This window comes from Trichosurus vulpecula, chromosome 1, assembly GCF_011100635.1.
Source record: "Trichosurus vulpecula isolate mTriVul1 chromosome 1, mTriVul1.pri, whole genome shotgun sequence".
NCBI lineage: Eukaryota > Metazoa > Chordata > Mammalia > Diprotodontia > Phalangeridae > Trichosurus > Trichosurus vulpecula.
The window spans coordinates 30,726,665-30,750,302 of record NC_050573.1 but is presented as its reverse complement, the minus strand read 5'-3'; the positions used below and the strand labels follow the sequence as shown (position 1 = coordinate 30,750,302).

The following is a 23,638-nucleotide window of genomic DNA, read 5'->3' as shown; positions in this document are numbered from 1 at the left end:
AGATGATAAGATCCATAGCTCTGTATTTTTCCATTGTTGTTTGAAATACAACTATCAAATTTTTCCATTTAACCAGGGCGTTTTCCCTTTTCGATAATAGAAAATACAGCTGCAGGGCACCCTTGGCAGGGAGGGGGGAAAAATACTACTCAAGAGTTTCTGATCCCCTTCCAAATTTGCTGCAAATAAAAGAAAGAAAAATAAGCAAGGGGCCAGCACACATTTTGAGAAAATTGTAAAATGATCAATTCCTGTCTTTAATTCCTCAGAGATCTGATTCTGAACCTTAGCAGAATGAAATGGAAGCTCCCTCATTCAAACTGGCCACTGACCATCTCAAATCCCCTGTAGCTTAAGCAGGAATAGGGGTTTTGGGTCCATGGAAAAAATTTGGGGTACAATCTATGGAGATGTATTTTCATTGCTGCCTTATGCTAGGCATCATGGGAAAAAAACAGACTTGTCTGGAGGGACCTACAGTCAATCCCATCTCCAACACTTAGCATCTATGTAACCATAGGCAATTTACATTACCTCTTTCTGGGCCTCGGTTTCCCCATCTGTAAAGAGGAGATACTAAAAACATCTCTCACAGGATCGTCAAAAGGATTGAATGTTGGTCATTGTGCAGATAAAGCACTTATTTTGCAAAACATGAGTAATATAAATTTAACATATTATTTAAATTATTCAAATAAGTTCTCATTTTTTTGCAGTAAGGGTGGGAACCTGGGGGGAGGGAAGGAGTTCTAGTTATCTTCTGGTTAGCTGAGAGTAACGAGGATGAGTATTTTTCAAAGAAGGCCAATAAAACAGACGAATGATGAAGACAACATGGAATGGGGACTGAATCTTTCTTCGAAGAATCAAAAGTCACTGCAGGACCCAAAAGTGCCTCAGACTCACCATTATTAAGACCAATTCTCATTTATTGAAAAATGGATCTGGTTCTTTGGATTGTAGATAGAAATCCTAAAACACAGAACATTGATGTTGGAAAAGAGTTTAGAATCTAGAATGTTTGAATTGTAAGAGTCCTTGGAACAGAAAATGTCAAAGCCAGGAGGGGCTTTCTATGGATCAAACGATGCCAGAGCTGGGCAGAAACTTAAAATATAAAAGACCAAAGCTAAAAGGGATCTTAAACCATGGAATATCAAAGCTCAGATGGACTGTAGAACATGGAATAACAGAGCTGAAAGGGAGCTTAGAACACAATATCAGAATCTCCCTTAGACACTGAATGTCGAAGATGAAGGAAGGGTCATAGAACAGAGAACGCGAGAGCTGGGAGGGGTCTTAAAACAGAGTCAGAAGTAGGAAGGGCCTTAGATCATGGGATGTCAGAGCTGGGAGGGGCCTTAGAACAGAGAATGTCAGGGCTGGGAGGGGCTTTAGATCATGGAATATCTGAGTTGGGAGGTATAGAATCTCCGGGTTGGAAGGGGCCTTGAAAGTTTATATAGTACAACTGTTTCTTAACCAGAATCCCATCTCCAGCATCTCCAACAAATCATCATGAACCCACTTTCCCTTAGGGTGACTCAAAATTGTTAGAAAGTTTATCCATTATATAGGGCGTCTCACCACATCCCCCTTTAAAAGCTGAAAGACCCTAAGAGTACAGACTTTCTGAGCTGAACAGGGCACCCTTGGAATGACACCCTTCCCCCCTCACTTTTCCAAATGAGGAAACTGACACTTAGAAAAGAACTGTGACACCTTAGACCAAGCAGTTGTTTGCTAACAGGACTGACTGGAGCCCAGGCCTCCTCATTCCTGGCATCTCGCCCTTTGTACTCCAGCACATCTTGTGCTGGGTGGAGCACACCCTGGACTTTCAGAATCAGGGAGGGAGAAAGAGCAGCAGCCAATTAGGAAACCTCAACCCAGTGGCCCTTAAAGTCATGTTGAATAGGAGCAATCACATTGCCCGGTGAAATACAGTGGCTAGACTATTAGCCTTGGAGTCAAGAAGATGTGGATTCCAATCCTGCCTCAGACACTTTGCTGTGGGACCCTGACAAGTCACTTAACTGCTCTCCGTCTCAGTTTCCCTATCTATCAAATGAGGATGATATTTGCACAGACCTGTCCAAGTTGTTGAATGAATATATGTAAAAGTCTTTGCAAACCTTTGCAAATGCTAGCTATCCTAATTGTTACTGTACTTTCAGGACATAGGGAGTTGCTGTAAAAAGTCCAGCAATAGAAACAACAGAAAAATCTCTAACTCCCAAATGCATCGATACCTTTTCAAAATGGCTCATTTCCTTTAAGGACTGCTTATGAAAATGAAAACTGTTTCCAATGTTTGAGACAATTTACAGAAGGAGTATCCTAAACTTTAAGGATGTTAACTAGAGTAAATGTTCAGGGCAGGTTGCTTCATGGGCCATCCCACTGATTGAGGCTATCTCAAGGCTGCCATGAGTAAACATTTATTAGACGCCTACAGCATGCAAGGTTAGACGGGATTAAAATAATTCACAGAGTAGCATGTTCTGGGTTGCTTTTACCCTTCCCTGTTCTGCTGAAATGAGCAATTTTTTAAAAAAATAATGATTAAAATAGAGGAACTTAAGAAAGAAACTAAATTAATCCCATTTTAAGGGTTTGGAAGGTTCTTAGAGATCATGCAACACAAATCTCTTCATTTGACAGAGGAGGAGCTAGGATGAGTCTCTAACATGGAATCTCAGAGCCAGGAGAGGAGCCTTAAAACATAGAATGTGAAGGCTGGTGGGGACTCTAGAATATTGAATGTCAGAGCTCTGAAAGGGGAGAGGAATCCTAGAACACAACAAAAAAGTCAGGAGGGACTTTAGAACAGGGGATGTCAGAGCTGGGAGGCGCCTAAGGCCACAGGACAATAGTGGTCACTAGTATTTCTATAGCTCTTTAAGATTTGCCAATCCTGGGAAGCTTAGACTGTGAGCTCCTTGAAGGCACAGATTGGCATTTCCCTTTCTTTGTCTCCCCATCGATTAGTACGGAGTTTGGCACATTTGTTGTTCACTAATTTTTCAGTCTTGTCCAACTCCTCGTGACCCCATTTGGGGTTTTCTCATCAAAGATACTGGAGTGGTTTGCCATTTCCTTCTCCAGCTCATTTTACAGATGAGGAAACTGAGGCAAAGAGCATTAAGTCACAGCTAGTAAATGTCTGAGGCCGTATTTGAACTTGAGAAGATGATGAGTCTTCCTGACTCCAGGCCCAGCACTCTATTCACTTCTCCACCTAGCTGCCCCATCTGACATGTAGCAAGTACCAATAAGTACTAGTTGACTGACTGAAGTATCACTACCCCCATTTTAGAGAAGAGGAAACTGAGGTGGAGAGAGGTTAAATGACATGTCCAGGGTCACAATGCATATCAGAGCTTTATATTGGCAGCTGCATGGGTCAATGAATAGAGCATCAGGTATAGAGTGGGGAAGACCTGAGTTCAAATCCAGCCTCAGATATTTCCTAGTTGTGTGATGCTGGGTAAGTCACTTAACTTTCATTTGCCTTACTTTTCTCATCTGTCAAATGGTATTATAATAACAGCGCCCACCTCCAGTGGTTGTGAGGTTCCAATGAGATCATCATTATAAAGCGTTGAGCACATAGTAGGTGCTATATCAATGTTAGCTGTTGCTATTATTATTATGGTTAGAGCCTTGACAACCCTGGGAAGCAGGTATCGTACAGAGGTGGTCCCAAAATCACACAATGAGTATTTGAAGCCCTAGGCAGATGGTTTGATGTTGGATGTGATTTTTTTTAATAATAACTGACCTGTCCTTGGTGCTTTAAGGTTTGGATGCACTCTGCATGCATTATCTCATCTGGCCCCCAAACAGTCCTCTGAGGGACGTGTTATCATCTTTCAGGCTCAGAGAAGTTACTTGACATGAGATTGGAATGCAATTCTCCTTGACTCCAAGTCATGGCACCACAGGATTCTAGATTTAGGGTGAGTGGGGACTTTAAGAGGCCATCAAGTCTGATCTTTCCATTTCACAGATGAGGAAACTAAGGAGGGGAGAGGTTAAGTAACTTGCTTACATCATGCATCTAGTGAGTATCTGAGGCGAGTCTGGAATCGAGGTCCATCCAATGGACCACCATGCTGAGGAGCACCAGACAAGTAGGAGACTGAGCTTCAACCCCTTCACCCTACCCTGGCTTTCCTTTTAACAGCAAACCCAGTGACCAGCTCCTCACTCACCATGATGCTTTGGGTGAAATTCTGCCTGCTGGTTGCCATTGTTTGATTCCTTAGGTGGGGGGAGGGGAGAAATCAAAACAAGGATGGAGCAGTTCTAACTTGCAGTGGCCAGTGGAGGGGCCCAGTGGGGGGTCTCTCCCAGGCCCCGGCCTGCCCCCCTGCTTCATGACATTGATAAAAGACCTTTCCCCGGCTGACTCAATCCACTGGGAGACAGATAGGCAGGAGACAGTAGAGTCCAAACACAAGAGCTCCATCCATCCCTCTGGCCAGCTCTGGCCCTTTCCCATCACAGGGGCCCCAGCTCAGGAGCTCACTGGCAAAGAGATAGTTGTCTCCCCAGTGACAATGAGGGGAAATGAGATAATGGAGATGGGGGTGGTGAGGAAACCACCCAGGGAGACATCACTTAACAGGGGTTCCAAACTGGAAGGAAATTTCTGCTGATTCCTTATCACCTTACAATGTGGACGCCCATGATGAATGGTCTGCAGTTGTCTGGATGCAGAGCAGTCAGAGATGGGCTGGAATGCTGCCTGTCACTTCTCTGGGACAGACCAGCCAGCAGGGTGAGAAGGGCAGAGATTTCTGTAAAGGTTAAGGCAGTCTGAGATACACTGCCATGGGGCTGTCCAGCCACTGCAGCAGTGGCCTCCATCAGCAGGCCTTTGCCCTCTCACCTCTATCATAAGATCTTTGCTACAGAATGGGAAGGAACTGTTGGGTCTCTTACTTTTACAGATGGGGAAACTGAGGCACAGAGAGGCAAAGTGACTTACTCAAGATCACAGTGTCATAGTTTTAGAGCTGAAAAGGAATTTAGAGGTTATCTAATCCAATTTCCTCCTTTAATAGGTGAGGAAACTGAGGCAGAGAGGTTAAATAACTTGTCCAAAGACATATAGGTAGTAAGGAGGCAGAGCCAGCACTCCGATTTGAAATTTAACAACCGGCTTTCTCGAGCCAGTCTAAGTTGGCTCCAGGACTGTGATATGTAACATTTGCCAATTTCCAAAATATGAATGCTCGTAGTTAAATTTAACAACCGGTTTTCTTGAGCCAGTCTGAGCTGGCTCCAACACTCTGATTTGTAACATTTGCCAACTTCCAAAGCATGAATGCTCATAGTAAAATTTAACGACTGGTTCTCTCAAGCCAGACTGGGTTGACTGTAACTCACCCCCAATTGGAAGGCACTTAAGTTATCTGGCTCTGGTCCTCTGACTGTAAACTAAGCAAATCTTTCTCCTACCTGCCTCTTTTATCACTAGCCAAAATCATGATACAACAGAAATACCTTGGGATTTGAGACCACAGGACCTGAATTTCATTCCCAGCTCAGCCTTAAATTAATTAGCTGTGTGATTCTGCGCAAGTCACTTAGACTCTCTGAACCTCAGATTCCTTCTGATAAAAATGAGAGGTTTTTGCTAAGAGGCCCTCAAAGGTACCTTCCAGCTTGAGGTCCATGATCCTCAGGGGCTTTTAAACTAGATCTTGGAAAAATCTATCCTGGCTTAACAACGACAGCAACTTCATAACATCAAGTTTGCATTCACCCATTAGGTATTCCAAGATTTCCAAATGCATTTAGAAGAATTTATTTACATGCACTTTACTGTAAATATTTAATCTATAAAGGGCATGGATTTCTTTTAAAAATTCTTCCTCCCCCTCCTTTGGGTCTGGTATTAATTTAATCGACAGTGTTTTATAATTCAAACCTTGTAAGTCTTGGCTGGGGCCCCCAGAGACCCCTATCTCCAGTCCCAGGTCTGGATGGGCCACAATAGAGTCTGGAGCTCTACACTGAGGGCTCCATGGCCGATAAGGAGAGGACGTAAAAGATGGTGCATTTAAAATGGGTCTCCTGCTGGTGTCTTGGAAGGACCATTTTATCAGGCTCATCTGCTGAGAGAAAGCCCTTCCATTTCTGCTAAGTTGAGCAACCCAGCCTATCACTCCAAAAGGAGATTCAGAAATGTTTGTGTACATGTGTCAGGAGTAGATATGCTGGGAACGTTGCCAGAGGGCCCTTTCAAGTGATATTGTTCAGGCTTTTGAAGCTTGGATCATTGAAATGTGCATCAGGTAAGCTGAGAAACTCTGGGAACAAGGCCTTGATCTGAGGGGAGCCCAGCCCCAGAACAATCCCCAGACAAACTCAACTTTCCAAGGTGAGGGTAGGGGGTGGGAGGAGACACATGGATTCCTCTAGAATCTGGATTCCAAGAGGAAAATCACACTTTAACCAAAGTCACTTGTTAAGAAGTTGAAAAAAGCAAAACAAAAAACAAAACAAAACATGAAAACAACCAGCAGTGATTTGGGAGGTTGTGGGGCTTTCTCATGTGGATGGGGAAATCACTCATTTTTGGCTATAGATATAGTGAAGGTCAGCAAGATTGGGGAGTACCCTGGATCTGCAGTCAGGCGACCTGAGTTCAATTTCTGTCTCTGTTACTTAATATAGGCAGCTAGATGCTCAATGGATGGAACGCTGGGCCTGGAATCAGGAAGACCTTGGTTCAAATCTAGCCTCAGATACTCATGAGCTGTGTGACCCTGGGCAGGTCACTTAACCTCTGTTTGCCTTAATCTGCTGGAGAAGGAAATGCCAAACCACTGCAATATCTTTGCCAAGAAAAGCCCAGAGACAATATGACTCATGGGGTCACAAAGAGTTAGACGTAACTGAATGTCTGAACAACAACAACATTACCTACTATTCTGGCACTGGAATGTGAGCCACTTGAGGACAAGGATCATTTATTAGGTTGTGTTTCTATTCCCAGCACTGAATATACAGTAGGCAATTGCTAATAATTTGTTGAATTGGGTTAGATTGGATTGGAAGCGGGAATGTGCTGGCAAATGTTTAACAACCAGCTCTCAAGGGAGAAAAATGCATACATGACACACTCTAAAGTGAACCTGCATACTTAACATTTTCTCCATCACTTCCTCTCAGTCTAGACAATCAAAAAAAAAATCAAACCCTGCTGTGTAGCATTTACCAAATTCTGTGGTGTAAAGGCTCACACTGAACATTTAACAATCATCTCTCTTGAGTCACTTTGAGCTGGCTCCAGCACACCCCTGATTGGATATCATTTATCTGGCCCACGTCCTCCAACTAAAGAGCTATCTCTTAGAGAACTTTGCCTTTTATCTTTGTAACTCCTCACATGGTGGGTACTTAATAAATGCTTGTCGATTGATGGCTTAAGCAACTTTCCCATGGTCACACAGACAGGAAGAGTCTGAAAGAGGATTTGAACCCAGATCCTCTAGACTCCAATCCAGGTATAGCCCAGCCCACTCTATCGGCCCGGAGAAGCTTTATGGAAATAACCAACACACCAGCTCCTTATTCCTGGGACTGGCTTCCTGGATGAAACAATATCTCCGTGACTTATAATAATGTTAACAGTGACAACAAGCTAGCATTTATATAGTATGTTCGGGTTAGAAAAGTTATATTTGATCCACAATGCAAAGCCTGTGGTCCTATGGGTGTTATTAAAAATGTGGCTTAGGGAACCTCAGAGAGGGTAAGTGATATGGCCATGGTCACACAGCTAGTAAATGTCAAAGGTGTTACTAGGACTCCTGAGACCAAGCCCAGAATGCTTTGCCACACGAAACAACCACATCATCTAAATGAGTTTCAGTCTGGGCATGACTGTAGCAGCTTTTCTTAGACAATGTAGCACGATGGGAAAAGCCGGGGAGGAGAGGAGGCAAAGGATAGGAGATCTAGCTGGGTTCTAGCTCAGCCATTCTCTGATCTCAGATAAATAATTTCCCTCAGTTTCCTCCCGTGGAAATTAGATATAACGATCTCTCTAAAATTTATTTTCCGGATAGCACTTTAGTAACCAGATGCCTATTTCATTTTTTTTATCCTTAGTAAAATGCTGACATACAGTAGGTGCTTAATACATGCTTGTTGATTGCCGAAAGCCTCATCTAACTTCTGGCTGTCATGGTAACTCAAAATCTACCTGAAACTCTCCAGCATGGATGAGGAAAGAGCCATTCAACCCAGATGGGGTGAGAAGCATCGTGGGATGAGGTGGAGCGGTAAAGGAGAGAAGAGAGGGGAAAGCCAATGGGAAGAAGGATGGTGGGGAGAGAAGGCTTACCTTTTCTCTTGGTGCAATGGTAAATCTGGCCATGATCCTGGGAGAGCGGGTAAGGGTTGGGAGGGGGCAGCAGGTCCTGGGAGGTGCTGGAGACGCCGTTCTCACACTGGTATTGGGACCCCAAGTTGGAAGAGGCTGAGAGAACTCTGGCCTCCCCACTGAAGGGGCTGTGGTTGGCAGCAACCTTCTGTCTCACCGTACTCCTGGGAACCACTGGGTACTCTTTACTGGAAAACACAGGTGTGTTTAAAAATATTGGGTTCACTTTAAAAATAGATGTTGCCCTTTGGTCCACAAAATATAAATATATTACATATAGATACTATAGATAGAATATATAAATATGGAAAACATGAAAAAAAAATCAAAATGACTCAGACAATGTCAGCCTCATAGCCTAAATTCTCCCCTTTGTTACCAGCTGAATAGCTATATGCATAATGTATTGTAGAGAGGGGTGTTGGGCATGTTGGTATTTGTCCTTTGGGGTGATGTCTTGACTCATGGGCCAATTGGATTTAAATGAGACAGAGCTGTACAAAGTCACCAGCCTCACTCTCTCTTCCAGAGTTGTTGAAGTCCAGTGGCAGGACAAAGGTCAAGATGACTGGCGATGGCCCGGGATGCAGTGGGTGACCTTGGCATCTTCCATATATGACAAAGCTCTAAGCGCTCCTCGGCATCTGCTTCAGCTGCCTCCATGGTTATTGGAACAAGCTGTTCTCATCTTCCCAACACACGAGGGAAGACTTCCCATACTTGGGGGGCGCGGTTCAGGGAGGACTAGCATCTCTAGCAGGAGGGCCGCTGGGTTCTTTTCAGCGCTGTTCATTCGGCTTTGATGTTCACCTTCACCCAATGCTTACCTTTGGCTCCAAGAAGCTACAGCATGCACAGAGGCCACACCTAAGGAAAACTACCTCGGCAGGTGGGCTAAACCAGGTTGAAGGTAACCAAAGGGCCTCAGATCCATCAGTGAGTTAGGGAGATGTCTACCCATGGTCATGAAGGTGGCTGATTCAACTTTCTACCAAGCACAAGAAGCCCTGAGTTCAAATCTGTCCTGGAATAGGTGGGATTTAAAGACCCTACTAGCTCTGACATTCTTTCTTCTAAGGCCCCTTTCACTGCTGATATTCTTTATTCTAAGTCCCTCTTAGCCCTGACATTCCCTGTTCTAAGGCCCCTCCCAGCTCTGACATCCCCTCTCCTAAGGCCCCTCCAAGCCCTGACATTCCCTATTCTAAGGTCCTGCCCTGCTCTATTTTAAGAGCTCTTCCAGCCCTTCTATTCCCTGCTGGAATATACTTTCCATTGTTAACCCTATGCATTCTACCACTTTGATTAAAACCTAACCAAAAACCACTCCAAAAGGAACCACGCTTTAGGGCTAGAAGGTTTAATGGAATGAATTTTGTTTAATGGGCCTCAGTCAGATGTGCCTCTGACTCCTACTTTGTATTTTTTCCATTACACAGCTTGAACTACAAACTCTCTCTCCCTCCCTCTCTCTCTCTCCCTCTCCCTCTCTCTCTCTCTCTCTCTCTCTCTCTCTCTCTCTCTCTCTCTCTCTCTCTCTCTCTCTCTCTCTCTCTCTCTCTCTCTCTCTCTCTCTCTCTCTCTCTCTCTCTCTCTGTCTCTCTCTCTCTCTCTCCCCTCCCTCTCCCTTGCATGTAGGAGGAGATGAACCAAGATGCCAATTGTATTCGGCCTACTTAGTCACGGAGTACACACTGTTGGCATTCCAGCAGAACTGATGGGGGATGGGGGCGTGGTCTTCCTTTCTTTTTTAATATTGAGATGTTTATTTTTTTTAATTAAAGGAAAATGGCCTGAAAATGTTGGCCCCCAGATTTTACAAGGGACTGTATCAGCAGGCTTCATAGAATTCTCAAAGTGTAAGGCAATATTGCCAAGCTCCAAAATAATGCTCTGCAAAGACCAAATCCTGTTTCTGATTATCAACATTCCCCTAAGCATAATGGCGATGGCTTAGAATAATCACTCCATCCTTACATAGTACCTCTTTCCAAAGAGCTCCAAGCGCCTTCTCAACAGCACCTCACTCCTTAAGGTTTTTACAACCAGGCCCCTTCCTATTTCTTGGAAATTCTTGTCCTTTACTCCCTTCTACACCCTCAACGATCCAGCTACACTGGCATCCCCCAGCTCTAGAACTGTCCTCTCTATTCTATCAACTCCTTATGTGTCTAGTATGGACCTATTTGTTTACATGATGCCTCCCTCCTCCATTCGGATGTGAACTGTTTGAGGATGGAGGCTCTTTTTGCCTTTCTTTGTAATGCCAGAGCTTAGCACACTGCCTGCAACTTAGTAGATGGCTTAATAAGTGTTTGTTGATTCATTTAGTCTTGGAGGCCTTTCTTTATCTGCGCTAGAATGTGACAGTGATATTAACAACCTCAATTTATAGGCACCAAAATGGGAGCAAGGGATGTACATGGCAGTGGAGGGCCTCTAGCTGAGGCCTAGTCTACGCAACGTGAAACAGGTTGAAAATTGAGAGGTTTTTTTTTTTAAAACAACAGAAAGCTAGGGTTTTGCTTTGTTTTGTTTTTGCACAGGGTAGGGCAAAGGTTATCTACACTAAACTGCTCCAGAGTGGGACCCAAACCAGATTAAAATGTAATTGGGAAATGTTTAACAAAATAAATAATATATCACAACCTAGATAATGTTAAGTTGTGGTTGTCTAAGTCAACATGTGGTCAGTGGGGATTCATTTCTATTTGTGTCTGATACTACTGGTCTGGCACTAGGTAGAACAGTACATAGAGCCCCTGGAGTCAGAAAGATTCATTTTCTGAGTTCAAATCTGGTCTTAGATATTTACTAGTATGTGGCCCTGAGCAACTTACTTGTCCCTGTTTGCCTCAGTTTCCTCATCTGTAAAACGAGCTGGAAAAGGAAATGGCAGAAAATTCTAGTATCTTTGCCAAGAAACCCCCAAACGGGGTCACAAAGAGTCAGACATGACTAAACAATGATTCCTGATTGATTATTGACCAAAAATGATGTCGACCAAACATTTGTACCCTAAAACTTTACAGTTACTCATGGATACAGCCATGGAGAGGTGGATGTATTAGGGGGAGAAAAAAATCATTGTATGACTTTGTGAGCATCCTGGTCAGCCACACTCTCCACCCTAATGGAAATTACAGAATCAAAGAATTTGAGAGTTGGAAAGGTCCTGAGTAGCCATCTAGTCCAACTCATCCATATACAAAAGGAATCCCCACTATAACGTATCTGCAAAGGTTATTGTCAAGCCTCTGCTTGGAGGCTTCTGAGAAGGGAGAAGTCACCACTTCTCAAGTCAGCTCATTCCATCTGGGGGCCAGGTACTTGGTAGGAAGTTGGGTTAGCTTTACTGTTGTTGGTTATTTGTTTTCCCCTCTGATACTAAGCCTAAATCTTTCTCTTTGTAAATTCTGTCCATTGTTCCTGGCTCTGCCCTCCAGGACCAAGCAAGACAAATCTAATACCCCTTTCACATCACAGCCTTTTAGAAAATTTAAAAGAACTCTCCTGGGAGCCCAAGTCTCCTCTTCTCCAGGCTAAAAATCTCCACTTCCTTCAACTAATCTTCACCATCCTGGGTATCCTCCGATGGAGATGATTTCAACAAACTAGGCAGAGAAGGAATGTGGTATGGTGACTAGAGCCTGGTGGCTTGTCATCAAGAAGACATAGGTTCAAATGACTTAAAATCCCTGAGACTCAGTTTCCTCATCTGTAGCACAAGGCTAACATCTATAGCACCTACCCATTGGTGATGTCTTGGGACTTAATCAACCAGCATTTATTAAGCACCTTTTGCTATGGTTCTTGTTCATTCACTTCAGTTGCATCCTATTCTTTATGACCCCATTTGGGATCTTCTTGGCAAAGATATTGGAGTGATTTGCCATTTCCTTCTCCAGCTCACTTTACAAATGAAGAAACTGGGGCAGCTAGGTGGAAGCAAGAGGACCTGCATTCAAATCCGGCCTCAGACACTTGACACACACTTACTAGCTGTGTGGCCTTGGGCAAGTCACTTAATCCCAATTGCCCTGCCTTCCCCCCTCCAAACCCCCCCCCAAAAAACAAATTAAGAAACTGAGGCAAATAGAGTTAAGTGACTTTCCCAGGTTCATAAGGTAGCTAGTAAGCATCTGAGGTCAGATTTTAACCCAGAAAGATAAGTCTTCCTGACTCCAGGCCCAGCACTCTATCTACTGTGACACCTAGCTGCCCCTATTAAGCACCTACTATGTGTCAGACATTGTGCCCTGGCACAAGTGATGATACAGAGACAAAAATGAGATTATCCCTGCCCTCAAGAAACTCACATTCTGTCAGAAAAGATAATACCCTATCAGCACATGCAAAATAAATACAAGAATTTTTTGGAGGAGGGAGAGGTGGGAAGATCAGCAAAGGCTTTTGCAAAAATTGGCACCTGAACTGAGCATAGGAAGAAGCTCAGAATGGCAAGACATGGAGGGAAGGAGGGAGTGTGTACTAGGCAGGGAGTACAGCTCATGCAAAGACTTAGAAAGAGGAGATGGGATGTCATTTTTCAAGTGAGATAATATATACAAAGTACTATTGAAAATATCAGTTGTTATTGACGAACAAATGAAGTTCTACCAAGAAAAGTGAAGACTGACTGGTTGGAGACCCCCAGTCAACACAAAGCCCAGCAACTGCTTTGGCTGCTACTGCGACATGCCCATTGGGTTCCCCGTCATACTGACTCCACACAATGCAGAGATTCATCTCAGCCTAGAGGCCAAGAATCTAACTCCTGGCCCAGGCTCAAGCCCAGAAGATGCCCTCTGCTCACCTTGAGCAGGGCTTGTGGACTTGGCCCCCTTTCTGCATTCTGTCTTGCATGAGTGAGCCCAGTGAATGCTGCCTTTGTTGCCAGGGTTCGAGGTTGTAAAACCTTACAAGGGAATATTGAAACCCCCAGCCTGACTGCCTGCCTGGGCTGCCTGCTAACGAAGGGCCGGGCTTCACTGTTTAGACCACAGCGCCTGAATTGGCCATTCATGGCAGCAGGTGGCAGGGTCCTGGCCAGTCTCCCCCTGGCAATTACCTTACCCAGTGCTTGGCAGGGTTTTCCAAACTAATAGAGAAGCCAGTTGGGGTGAACCAAGAGACTATAAAATCTCATTCTAGCCAATCAAGTGAGTCCTCTCACTAGCCATTTATTCAGTAATTTTTTTAAGGGGAGGGAGAGCTGCCTCCAAGGCCCGTAGTGATCCTACCCATGTTATTAACTTTCTAATACATCAGGGAGGTTATTTTCATCCAGCATATACCCAGCAGCTGGGGCAGGCAAAGGGAATCCCAAGTCAGGGATTTGGTCCCATGTAAATACTAAATAATCAAATGAGCCTTTATTTTCACAAAGTGATTTACAATTGGTTTTACTACACAATCCTCACCAATAACCTGGGGAGATGGATTAACAGTCATTAAGATTTGTCTGCTCCACTTTGCGTAGTTAAGAAAACAAGAGTACAGGGAGGTTATGTTCACTTCCCACAGTCACACAGCAAGGCCCCAAACTAGAATCCACAGCTAGAACTAGGCCTCCCCCATGGTATGATCTGAAGGGCACCCAGAGACCACTCCCTGCTGTGCCCCTCACGGTCACCCCCCAATATTGCCCCAACATTGGGCTTGGAATGCTTGGATTGTGTCACTTCTGTAAGATAGAATTATGGAATATCAGAGCTAGGAAGCATCATCAAATGTTTGAGCCAGAAGGGGCCTAGTAATGTCAGAGCTGGGAAGGATATAGTCTTAGGATATAGAATGCCAGAGCTTGAAGAAATCAGACTTCACAGCTAGGAAGAATTTTAAAACATGGAATACCAGAGCTTGGAGAAATTTCATAACACAAAATGTAAGGATACAAGCATTTCTTAGAGCAGAGAGTGTTACAACAGGGCAGGGCCTTAGAACACAGAAATGTCAGGGCTAGGAGGGGCTTTACAACACAAAATGTCAGGGCTGGGAGGAGGCTTAGAACAGAGAATGTCAGGGCTGGAAGGAGGCTTAGAACAGGGAATTTCATCAGTGGAAGTTCTGTGGCGTTAGAAACCATCTTCATTTTTCAGAGTAGGATATAAGGAGAAGAGCAAAGAATAGACTTCCCAAGCCAGCGATCTATGGACCAGCCACTTATCAAGTAGGTTTGCATTCCCCCACAGACAATACTGTAACAGGAAGGCCCACTCAACTAAATGACTTCCGTGGCACTGATGTCAGAGCGGGATAGGCAGATACCCAGAGGCATGAGTCTTGGTCATTTAGACTGCAGCTATGATCTTAAGGTCACCCCTGTGAAAAACATGTCCATCTGCCCAGAGGTATGAATTAGCTTTGAGGCTCCACCCATAACTCTAGTCTCTGCAGCAAAGACAGATAAATGGATACATAGTGTCAGCCTCTTATTACCCTAGTGAGACAGATCAAGCTATCTAGGCATAAGTGACTGAGCTTGCCTAGCTGGGAGGAGATGGGGCCCCAAACACCATCTTATCTCCTCTGTGGTTCAGACCTGCCACTAGCCAAAGCATGTATCCCAGCTCCAGGAATGAACTTGTGCTAAAGACATCTTCAACTCACCCAGCAAGAGTGGGAATGATGGGAGAAGAAAAAAAGATCTGGCCACCTAACTGATGGTCCCTGACTTCTACAAGAGGAATCAACCAGGGAACCAACTTACTCTGAATTCTGGGTATTCCCAAATCTTATGAGAAAGGTGGTGGACTACAGGTGTGGAATGGGGTATATAATGTCGGACAAGGCTAATGTGTAGAATTGCTTGGCTTAACTGTACTTCATTATAACATTGTTTATTGGAAACAAGGGAGTGATACATTCTAAGAAGAATATATCCATATATCCATATATACAGTGTATAAATATATATGTAAATATTAGATATTTATATATAAATAAATGTATATGTTCATATATGTACATATACATATATGTAAATATTATATATTTACCTATAAATAAATGTATATGTGTGTAAATATATTATCCATTCATACATAAATAAATGCATGTATGTATATATGTATACATACATAAATGCAAATATGTTATCTGTTTATATATAAATAAATGTATTCATGCATGTATATATCCATATATAAATGGATGTATGTGTATATATACATAAATATACGTGGTAGCATATTACATATGTTTATATATAAATAAATGTGTTTGTGTATATGTATGTGTGCGTATAAAATCCTGGCTGCCCTTTCTTTTCTAACACAGGCTCTACTTACTAGCACACTATAGATATAAATATAAATATTTCTTATGATTAAAGGCCAGCTGATTTTTATCTAGAATTCCTTGGAGGTGGAGAGAGAATTATAAATGACAACATGCTGCCTTTTTTCTTTTTTCTTTTTTAGCAGAAGACATGAGACATTATGATGTAGGGGAAACTATACTCTTTCTTGCTGGGTTCTCTAACCTTGACTCCTTCCCTTACTTCTGGTGTGACTTTGGACAAGTCACTTTGCCATTCTGGGCCTCAGTTTCCCCCTCTGTAAAATGTAGGGGTTGAATGAACTGGTCTCTTCCAGGTCTAAATCTTATACTTATTGATACCAATTAGTATCATTAATGGCTAGCATTATGTAGCACCTGAAGGATTCTAAAGCACCTGATATACATTAATGCCTGTCTCAAGCCCAGTGAGGTAAGGGGAACAAGGACTGAGGCCCTTACTTTAAAGATGAGGTAGCTGAGGGCACAGAAGGGAGAGGACCAAGCCAGTTATTGGCAAAGGCAGGATTCTAAGCAAGGTCTTAGCCCTGAAATCAGCGCCAGGCACTCACTCAAAAGATGCTTGGAGGACAGGAAAGGGAAGAGGAGAAAAAGGAAGGAGAAGGAGGGAGAGAAAAGAAAGGGAAGTGGAGAAGAAGAAGTGGAGGAAAGGGAAGGAAAAGAGAGAGAAGATGAAGAATGGGAATGGAAGGAGAGGAGAGGGCAGGGGATGGGGGGCAGAAGGGGAAAGAAAGAAGACTAGGAGGGGGGACTGACCTCCAGAATGGATGGGCTTCCCCAAATGATCCACTCTACCAAGTGCTGGGAATATATGGATCCAAAAATAAAAACAAAACCACAAGTGCTTTTTCTTAACGAATCAGCCAATAATTACGCATTCATCACCTCCCGTCCTGTGCTAGATGGTGTCGGAAACAAAACAGAAAGGGAAGGAGGAGAGGGAAGAAAAAGAGAGAGAAGGTGAAGAAGATGAAGAATTGGAATGGAAGGAAAGGAGAGGGCAGGGGAGGGGGGCAGAAGGGGGAAAGAAAAAAGAGACTAGGAGGGGCCAGACAGGCCATGCCCTGAAGAGGCTGCCCTTCTATGGAAGAAGAAACATATGATAGGCAAAGAGAGCAATAAATACATGGGAGGAGGAGGAGGAAGAAGAGGAGGAGGAGGAAGAGGAAGAGGAGGAGGACAAGGACGAGGATGAGGACAAGGACAAGGAGGATGGGGACAAGGACAAGGAGGACGAGGAGGACGAGGAGGACGAGGAGGACGGGGAGGAGGAGGAGGAGGGCACTAACCACCTGAGGGAATCAGGAAAAGTGTCCTGTAGGAGGTGCCGCCTGAGATGAGCCTTGAAGGAAGCCGTTAATTCTAAAAGGCCTTAGTAAGTCCCCAAGTCTTGCTAATCCATACTACAGGAGCAGAGAAGCTTCTATGAAGGAAGGGAAAAGCAGGGGCATAAAAAAGCTGCATAAAGTATACTCCAAAAACTCCCTCCCAATGGCAGGGGTTGGGGGAGGTGGGGGAGGAGGAGGTATGGGGAGGCTTTACCTTCCTAAGTATGCTGGGCTTGGTATAATAGGAAAACCAATCTGTTTCCCATAAGCACATGCCAGATGTGTCCGTGCTTGTGGGGAAGGAGTCCCCAGAAGTATGCTGGGTAATGGGGGGGCTTGCTATGGAAAAAAATACCACAACCCACAAATAATCCATATGGGCAAATCTAGATGTGACTTTGGGCCCTTTACCGTAGGTTCTTTTATCCTGGGCATTGGATTGGAGGCAGCATGTTACAGTTGGGAGCAGGAGGACCTGGTTCTCTGCCACCTTCTGCTTCTGTGATCTCAGACAAGTTCTATCACTTCTCTGGGTTTGTTCATTTGGAAGAGACAGAGATTGGCTCAGATGACCTTTAAGGCCCCTTCCAGCTTGAAATCTCTGATTCTACCATTAGATAAACCATACCTTCTCTACTCTGCCACCCCCAACTGACCTTTGGTCTATGCAGGAGGGGAATGCACAGTCTTGTCTATTGACAAAGTGTTCAGCATTGGGGCCCTGGCCGTTATCACTGCAAGCTTCTCCAAAACCATGTCTACACCTGGGTCCTCCATATGATCTCCTTCATCTCAGGAAACTATCACCTACTAGAGGAATTCCAAGCTGATGTGACACTTGGGGGTGACCGTTTGTTTCTGCTGCCTTTAGGACCCAAAGACTAAAGTAGTTACAGAAGCAACATGGTGAAGGGGATAGGACACTGGACATGGGATCAAGAAGATCCAAGCTCATATCCCACCTCAAACACATTCTGTGGGCATCAATCAGTCAGTTAACATTGATTAGACTCGTACTGTGTGCTAGGAGATGCGCTAAGCACTGGCTCTGGACCCAGAGGAAGGACCTCAAGTCAAATCTCTCTTCTGACACTAGCTGTGTGATCTTGGGCAACTCACTTAACCTCTCTAGGCCTCAATTTCCTCATCTGTAAAATAAGGGTTGGATTGGACTCATCCCAGCTCTAATCCTATGAATTGGGCTGTGTGTGGAAGTTTCTCACAAGCCAGGGAGCATCTGAGAGGCCAGCTCCAAAATGATGGCTGAAAGTTTTCCGAGATGGTCATTGCTTCTGTGTTTCTATTATCCAGCCGAGCTCCCAGCTACAAGCCATCCGTAAAGACACTGGAACCACAACTGGAGCAGACCTGTGGTTGGTAGGATGGGAGAGCTGGAGCAGCAAAAGCAGAGGGCCCAATAATACTTGGGCCCAAGGATGGATCCAGTCTTGTGGTTCTCATGTATAATTCTTAAAATGGACACTGAAATCAAAGGCTCTGGGTCTTTCATCTGAGACTTCCTGTTGTCCTTTCTCCTTCCCTGACACTGGTCAAAACCAAGACTCTACATTTTATGAGCTTGAGATGGTCAGGATGCCCAAGCCAACTGGATTGTTCATAGACTTACACTTTAAAGTGACCTTAGAGGCAATCTAATCCAATCTCCCCTCCATTTTACAGACTAGAAAACTGAGGTCCAGGAAAAGGAAGAGACTTGTCCAAGATCACACTTCAAATAAAAGTCATAGGTGAGACCAGAACCCAGATCCTCTAACCTAAAAGTCCGTGCTCTTTCTACTGCATTCCACTTAAAAACAGAGTCCATTCAACACCTGCTATTACATGTAAAGTACCATGCTGAGGCTGCAGAGGCAAAAGCAAGAAAACAAAATGCACACAGTTCCTGCCCTTGAGAAGCTGATATCCTACTGAGGTCAAATCCAGGTAATTTAGGCAACAGCAGTTACCTTACCTAAACTGATTAAAGTCTGAAACTTTCAAGACAATTTAGAGTGACCCCCCCTCTTCTTTCACAGGTGAAAAAACTGAGGCTGAGAAAGGGGAACTATTAGTTGTTTGTAGAAAGAATTCATTTTCAGGAATAGGCTGGACTAGATACCCTTTCCAATCCTTAGGTTCTACGATTGTATGAAATGACTTTCCTAAGGTCATTCATGTCTCAAGGCTAGCACTATGCTCAGAATACAAAGACAAGAATGAAACAGTCATGGGATCTCGAGTTGGATGGGACCTCTGAGGCCATTTCAGCTCATACTTCCCATTTTACCTGTGAGGAAACTGAGGTACAGTTGGCTAAATGACTTGCCCAAGGTCATAGGATCCCAGAGCTGGAACTGGAAGGCACCTCAGAGGCCAGGTCAATACAAACTTCTTGTTTGACAGATGAGGACATTGAGACACAGAGCAGTTAAGCGACTTCCCCAGAGGCACACAGATGGTCAGTGTCAGGAGTAAGACTTGAACCTAGGTCCTCTGATTTCTAGAACCAAAGCACTTGCATACTGTATTGTGCTGTCTGTCTCTATCTGTCTGTCTGTCTATCTATCTACCCATCCATCCATCCACCTATCTATCCATCTGTCAACCTATCTATGGATCTATTTATCTGTCTGTCTGTCTATCTATCAATCTGTCTGTCTATCGATCTATCTCTATCTATCCATCTATCTATCTATCCTGTCTATCTATGGATTGATCTATCAATCAATCTGTTTATCTGTGTATCTATCATCTATCTATCAATCTCTCTGTCTATCGATCTATCTATCCATCTATCTCCATCTATCTCTGTCTATCTATATCTATATCTATACCTATATCCACATCTTTTGGGGTATATGCCCTGTCCTCAAGGAGCTTACCTGTTACTGGGTGAAGTGAAGGGGCACATGGGAAATAAGAACAGCTCTGGGAATTAAACCTGGGTATTCGCATCCCACATCTTACCATCCCTCACCCTGCTCCTCCTCCCCTACTTTCATCCCCCTGGGCCTGCTCCCAATGACCCCTCCTCACCATGGCATACAGCCATATTGGTGGGGAAGTGAGTGGAGGGGGGAGTTGGGGGAAGGAGGGAGGGTAATATGATCTGCCTCCACCCCATCCCCAGCCATGACAAGAGGGGCCCTCACAGAGAACTCTTCCCTCCCTCCCAAGCTAGGAACAGGATTTTGTTTGGTAAAGGCTTACTCACTATGGTGATGAGGATTGTAAAAATAACTGATGAATAGAATGGAATTTTGCTCAGCCTAACAGGAACAAACCGGTCCTCTGAGCCTTGGGGAGCAGACGATTTGCCATCTCTCCTTTAAGCTGAGATGCTGGCTCTGGTCACGCTGGCAGAAAGATGACCTTCCCCAACCAGCAACCCAGGACCCAGTTTCAAACCATGACAAACAATAGGACAGGAACTACTCCCATGATTTCATTGATGCAGGAAAATCCCAAATGGGAAAACCCCTCTCCCAATGCAGGTAGACACCTTCTCTGTAATTTTTTGTCGGAGTGGCCCTTGAAGGTTAAGTGACAAGCCAGGTCACAGAGCCATTGAGATGGGGATTCAAGGTAGGTTTTTGTGGCTCGAGAGTTAAAGGGCAGCTAGGTGGCACAGTAGATAGAGAATTGGCTGTGCAGTCAGCAGGATGTGAGTTCAAATCTGGCCTCAAATACTTACTAGCTGTGTGACCCTGGGCAAGTCAGTTAATCCCAATTGCTTTTTCCTTCCCCCTCAAAAAAAGAAGAAAAAGAAATTAAAGACAGCTCTCTATTCATAACCCACTCTGCCTCTCCAAAGAACACCTCTCTTAGGTAACAATGGCTCTCATCAGCAGGGGCCATCAAGTCCAACTTGTACATGAACATAAATCCCCTCGACAGCACTATTAGCAAATGGACACCTAGCCTCTGAAGGTTAGGGGAGGAAGTAACTTTTGTTGTTGTTCTTTGGTGTTTCAGTCCTGTCCAACTCCTTGTGACCCCATTTTGGGGTTTTCTAGGCAGACACACTAGAGTGGTTTTCTATGTCCTTCTCCAGCTCATTTTACAGATGAGGAAACTGAGGTACACAGGGTGAAGTGACTTGCCCACAGTCACATAGCTAGTAAGTGTCTGAGGCCAGATTGAACTCATAAAGATGAGTCTTCTTGATTCCAAACCCAATGCTTTATCCACTGTGCCACCTAGCTGCCCTAGAAGCAACTTACAGGAAGGAATCCTGGCTCTGGAATTGAAAGGCCAGAGTTCAAATCCTGACTTTTCTACTTATTACTTCAGTGAACTCAGGCAAGTCATTAAAACTCCTTGGGTCTCATTTTCCTCATCTGTAAAATGGATTAGATGAATTCTGAGGTCCCTTCCAGGCTGAGATCTACGACCCTCTTATCTCACAAGGCTAGGACTCCTTCTACTTTAATGAGCCTTTCCTTTCATCAAGCCAAATTTTGCCTCTTTGCAACTTAGGAGACTAGATCTAGAACTGGAATGGATCCTAGAAGTCATCTGGTCCAACCCCTCAGTTTTACAGATGTGGAAACTGAGGCCCGGAGGTCACATATAGTGATAGGATCACTTTGATCCACTGATCCTGATTCTGCCCTTTAGAACAACAAGCCCAATACCTCTCTCACATGACCAGCCTTCAAATACTGGAAGACATGTCCCCCACTCAGGTTTCTCTTCTCCAGGTTAAGATTCCCCATCTCCTTCAACCAAGGCATTTATTATCCTGATCGCTCTTCTCTGGATCTCTCCAGCTTATCAACAGTCTTTCTAAACTATGGTGGCCCAGAGAGGTACACAGTCCTGCAGGTAGGATCTGACCAGGGCAGAAACAGAGCACCTGTAACCTCCCAAGTTCTTGGGGTCAGCCTCTCTTAATGGGGCTCCAATTCCTTTCATCATTGGTTATGTTGCCTAAGAAAATTGACACCTTATTAATCAACCATCTCTGAAGTCCCCAAACTGGTTGGCCAACCATGACTTGATTTCTCTTTTAGAAAGAAAGGAAAGAAGAAAGGAAGGAAGGAAGGAAGGAAGGAAGGAAGGAAGGAAGGAAGGAAGGAAGGAAGGAAGGAAGGAAGGAAAGATGGAAGGAAGGGAAGATGGAAAGAAGGAATCTAAAATCCCCAAGATAAGGGTGATAGCTAGCATTTATAAAGAGGTCTCAAGGATTTGAACCACCTTATGTGATTTATTTCGTTTGAGCTGCACAACAACCATCCAAGGAAAGGTATCATTTTCTCCATTTTACAGAGGAGGAAAATAAAATTCATATAGAGTAAATGACTTGCCCAGAGTCATACTGTTAGCATCAGAAGCCAAATGCAGAGCCAGGTTTTTCTGATTCACAATCACTTCCTGATTCCTGAGCTGAGGGAAAGATGATATTTATGTAGGGTGGGGGAAATCCTTCTCATTGAATTTAATAAACCTTTGTAAAATCACAAAGTTTGCTCATTTTCCTCTCTGTGTCTGTCTCTCTGTATCTGTCTCTCTCCCCTCTCTCTCCTCTCTCTCTTTTTACCTCCCCTATTCCTCTCTTTCTTTCTCTTCTCTTTCTACTTCTCCCTTTCTCGCCCTCTTTTTCTCCCTATATGCATCCTTCACTAGGGGAGACATACATTTTTCTGTCTTCTCAAAAAGATGTACAGAACTCAATCTCATCTATCTTTTCTTGGTTTTGAAAAAACGAATCCTCCCCCAAAGAAAGGCAGGTGGCAGGAGGGCAATGTAACTTTTTTGTAAAAAGGCAAAAAGTGTACTTATAATCCCTCTGCCATCTGGTAAGTTCTTTTGGAATGAAATCGAGGCAGAAAATAGAAAATATGGCACTGTTTACATGGCCCTTCCACCAGACCAAATTCCCACCGTATATATTTGGTACAGTCCCTTCTATCCATCATATCAGCAACTGTGACCACAGGATATGTAAGAATACCAAGCAGTTTTTAGCACCAGGTCCCAATTCCCTTGAGCCCTGGACAGCATATGGCGTCAACTTTGTTTCTACTTTACCCCCAGGAAATCAAGTCATTAACTTTCCTTTCATTTGCCAGAGCTGGTGCCAAAAGGAGAACGTTCATCAGCTGTGACTTATAGGAAGGAAGACAGCAAGGCCTCTGCCAAGCTCCAGATTGAACAAGGTGCTGGGACAGCTGAAAGAGCAGATGGAGAAGGCCTAGAAGGTGGGATGGGAGATGCTTCAACTTACCTGCTAGATCAGGGGTGGGGAACCTGTGGCCTTAAAGCCATATGTGGCCTTCTAGGTCTTTAAGTTTGACCTTTTGACTGAATCCAAATTTTACAGAACTCTGTAAACTTTGGATTCAGTCAAAAGGCTGCACTTAAGGATATAGAAGGCACTTAAGGCCACTAGTTCCCCACCCCTGTACTTGATTCTCACCTAGAGATCTAAAACCCCAAAAGGCTGATTATCAGAATGCAGAATTAAAATTGTCTCTGCCTACTTATCTCTTGTGATATGAAGGCTTCCAGGAGTGGCCAAAGGATGATGCTAAGAAACCCAGAAGTTCTGTTTCTGTTCCAGATTTGGTTCAGGGCTAGGAAAGAGGGAGTTAAAACATTT

The 23,638-nt window shown here is 44.1% G+C and overlaps 1 protein-coding gene across 1 annotated transcript in view; it reads right to left on the bottom strand.

The window, feature by feature from the left end:
• Positions 1–23,638, bottom strand: part of TBX5 (T-box transcription factor 5) — a gene marked incomplete at its 5' end in the record, with an annotated part of 48,780 nt that overhangs the window by 3,943 nt on the left and 21,199 nt on the right. The window contains 1 exon segment of the mRNA XM_036750714.1: positions 8,366–8,592. Coding sequence (XP_036606609.1) covers positions 8,366–8,592 — 227 coding nt within the window.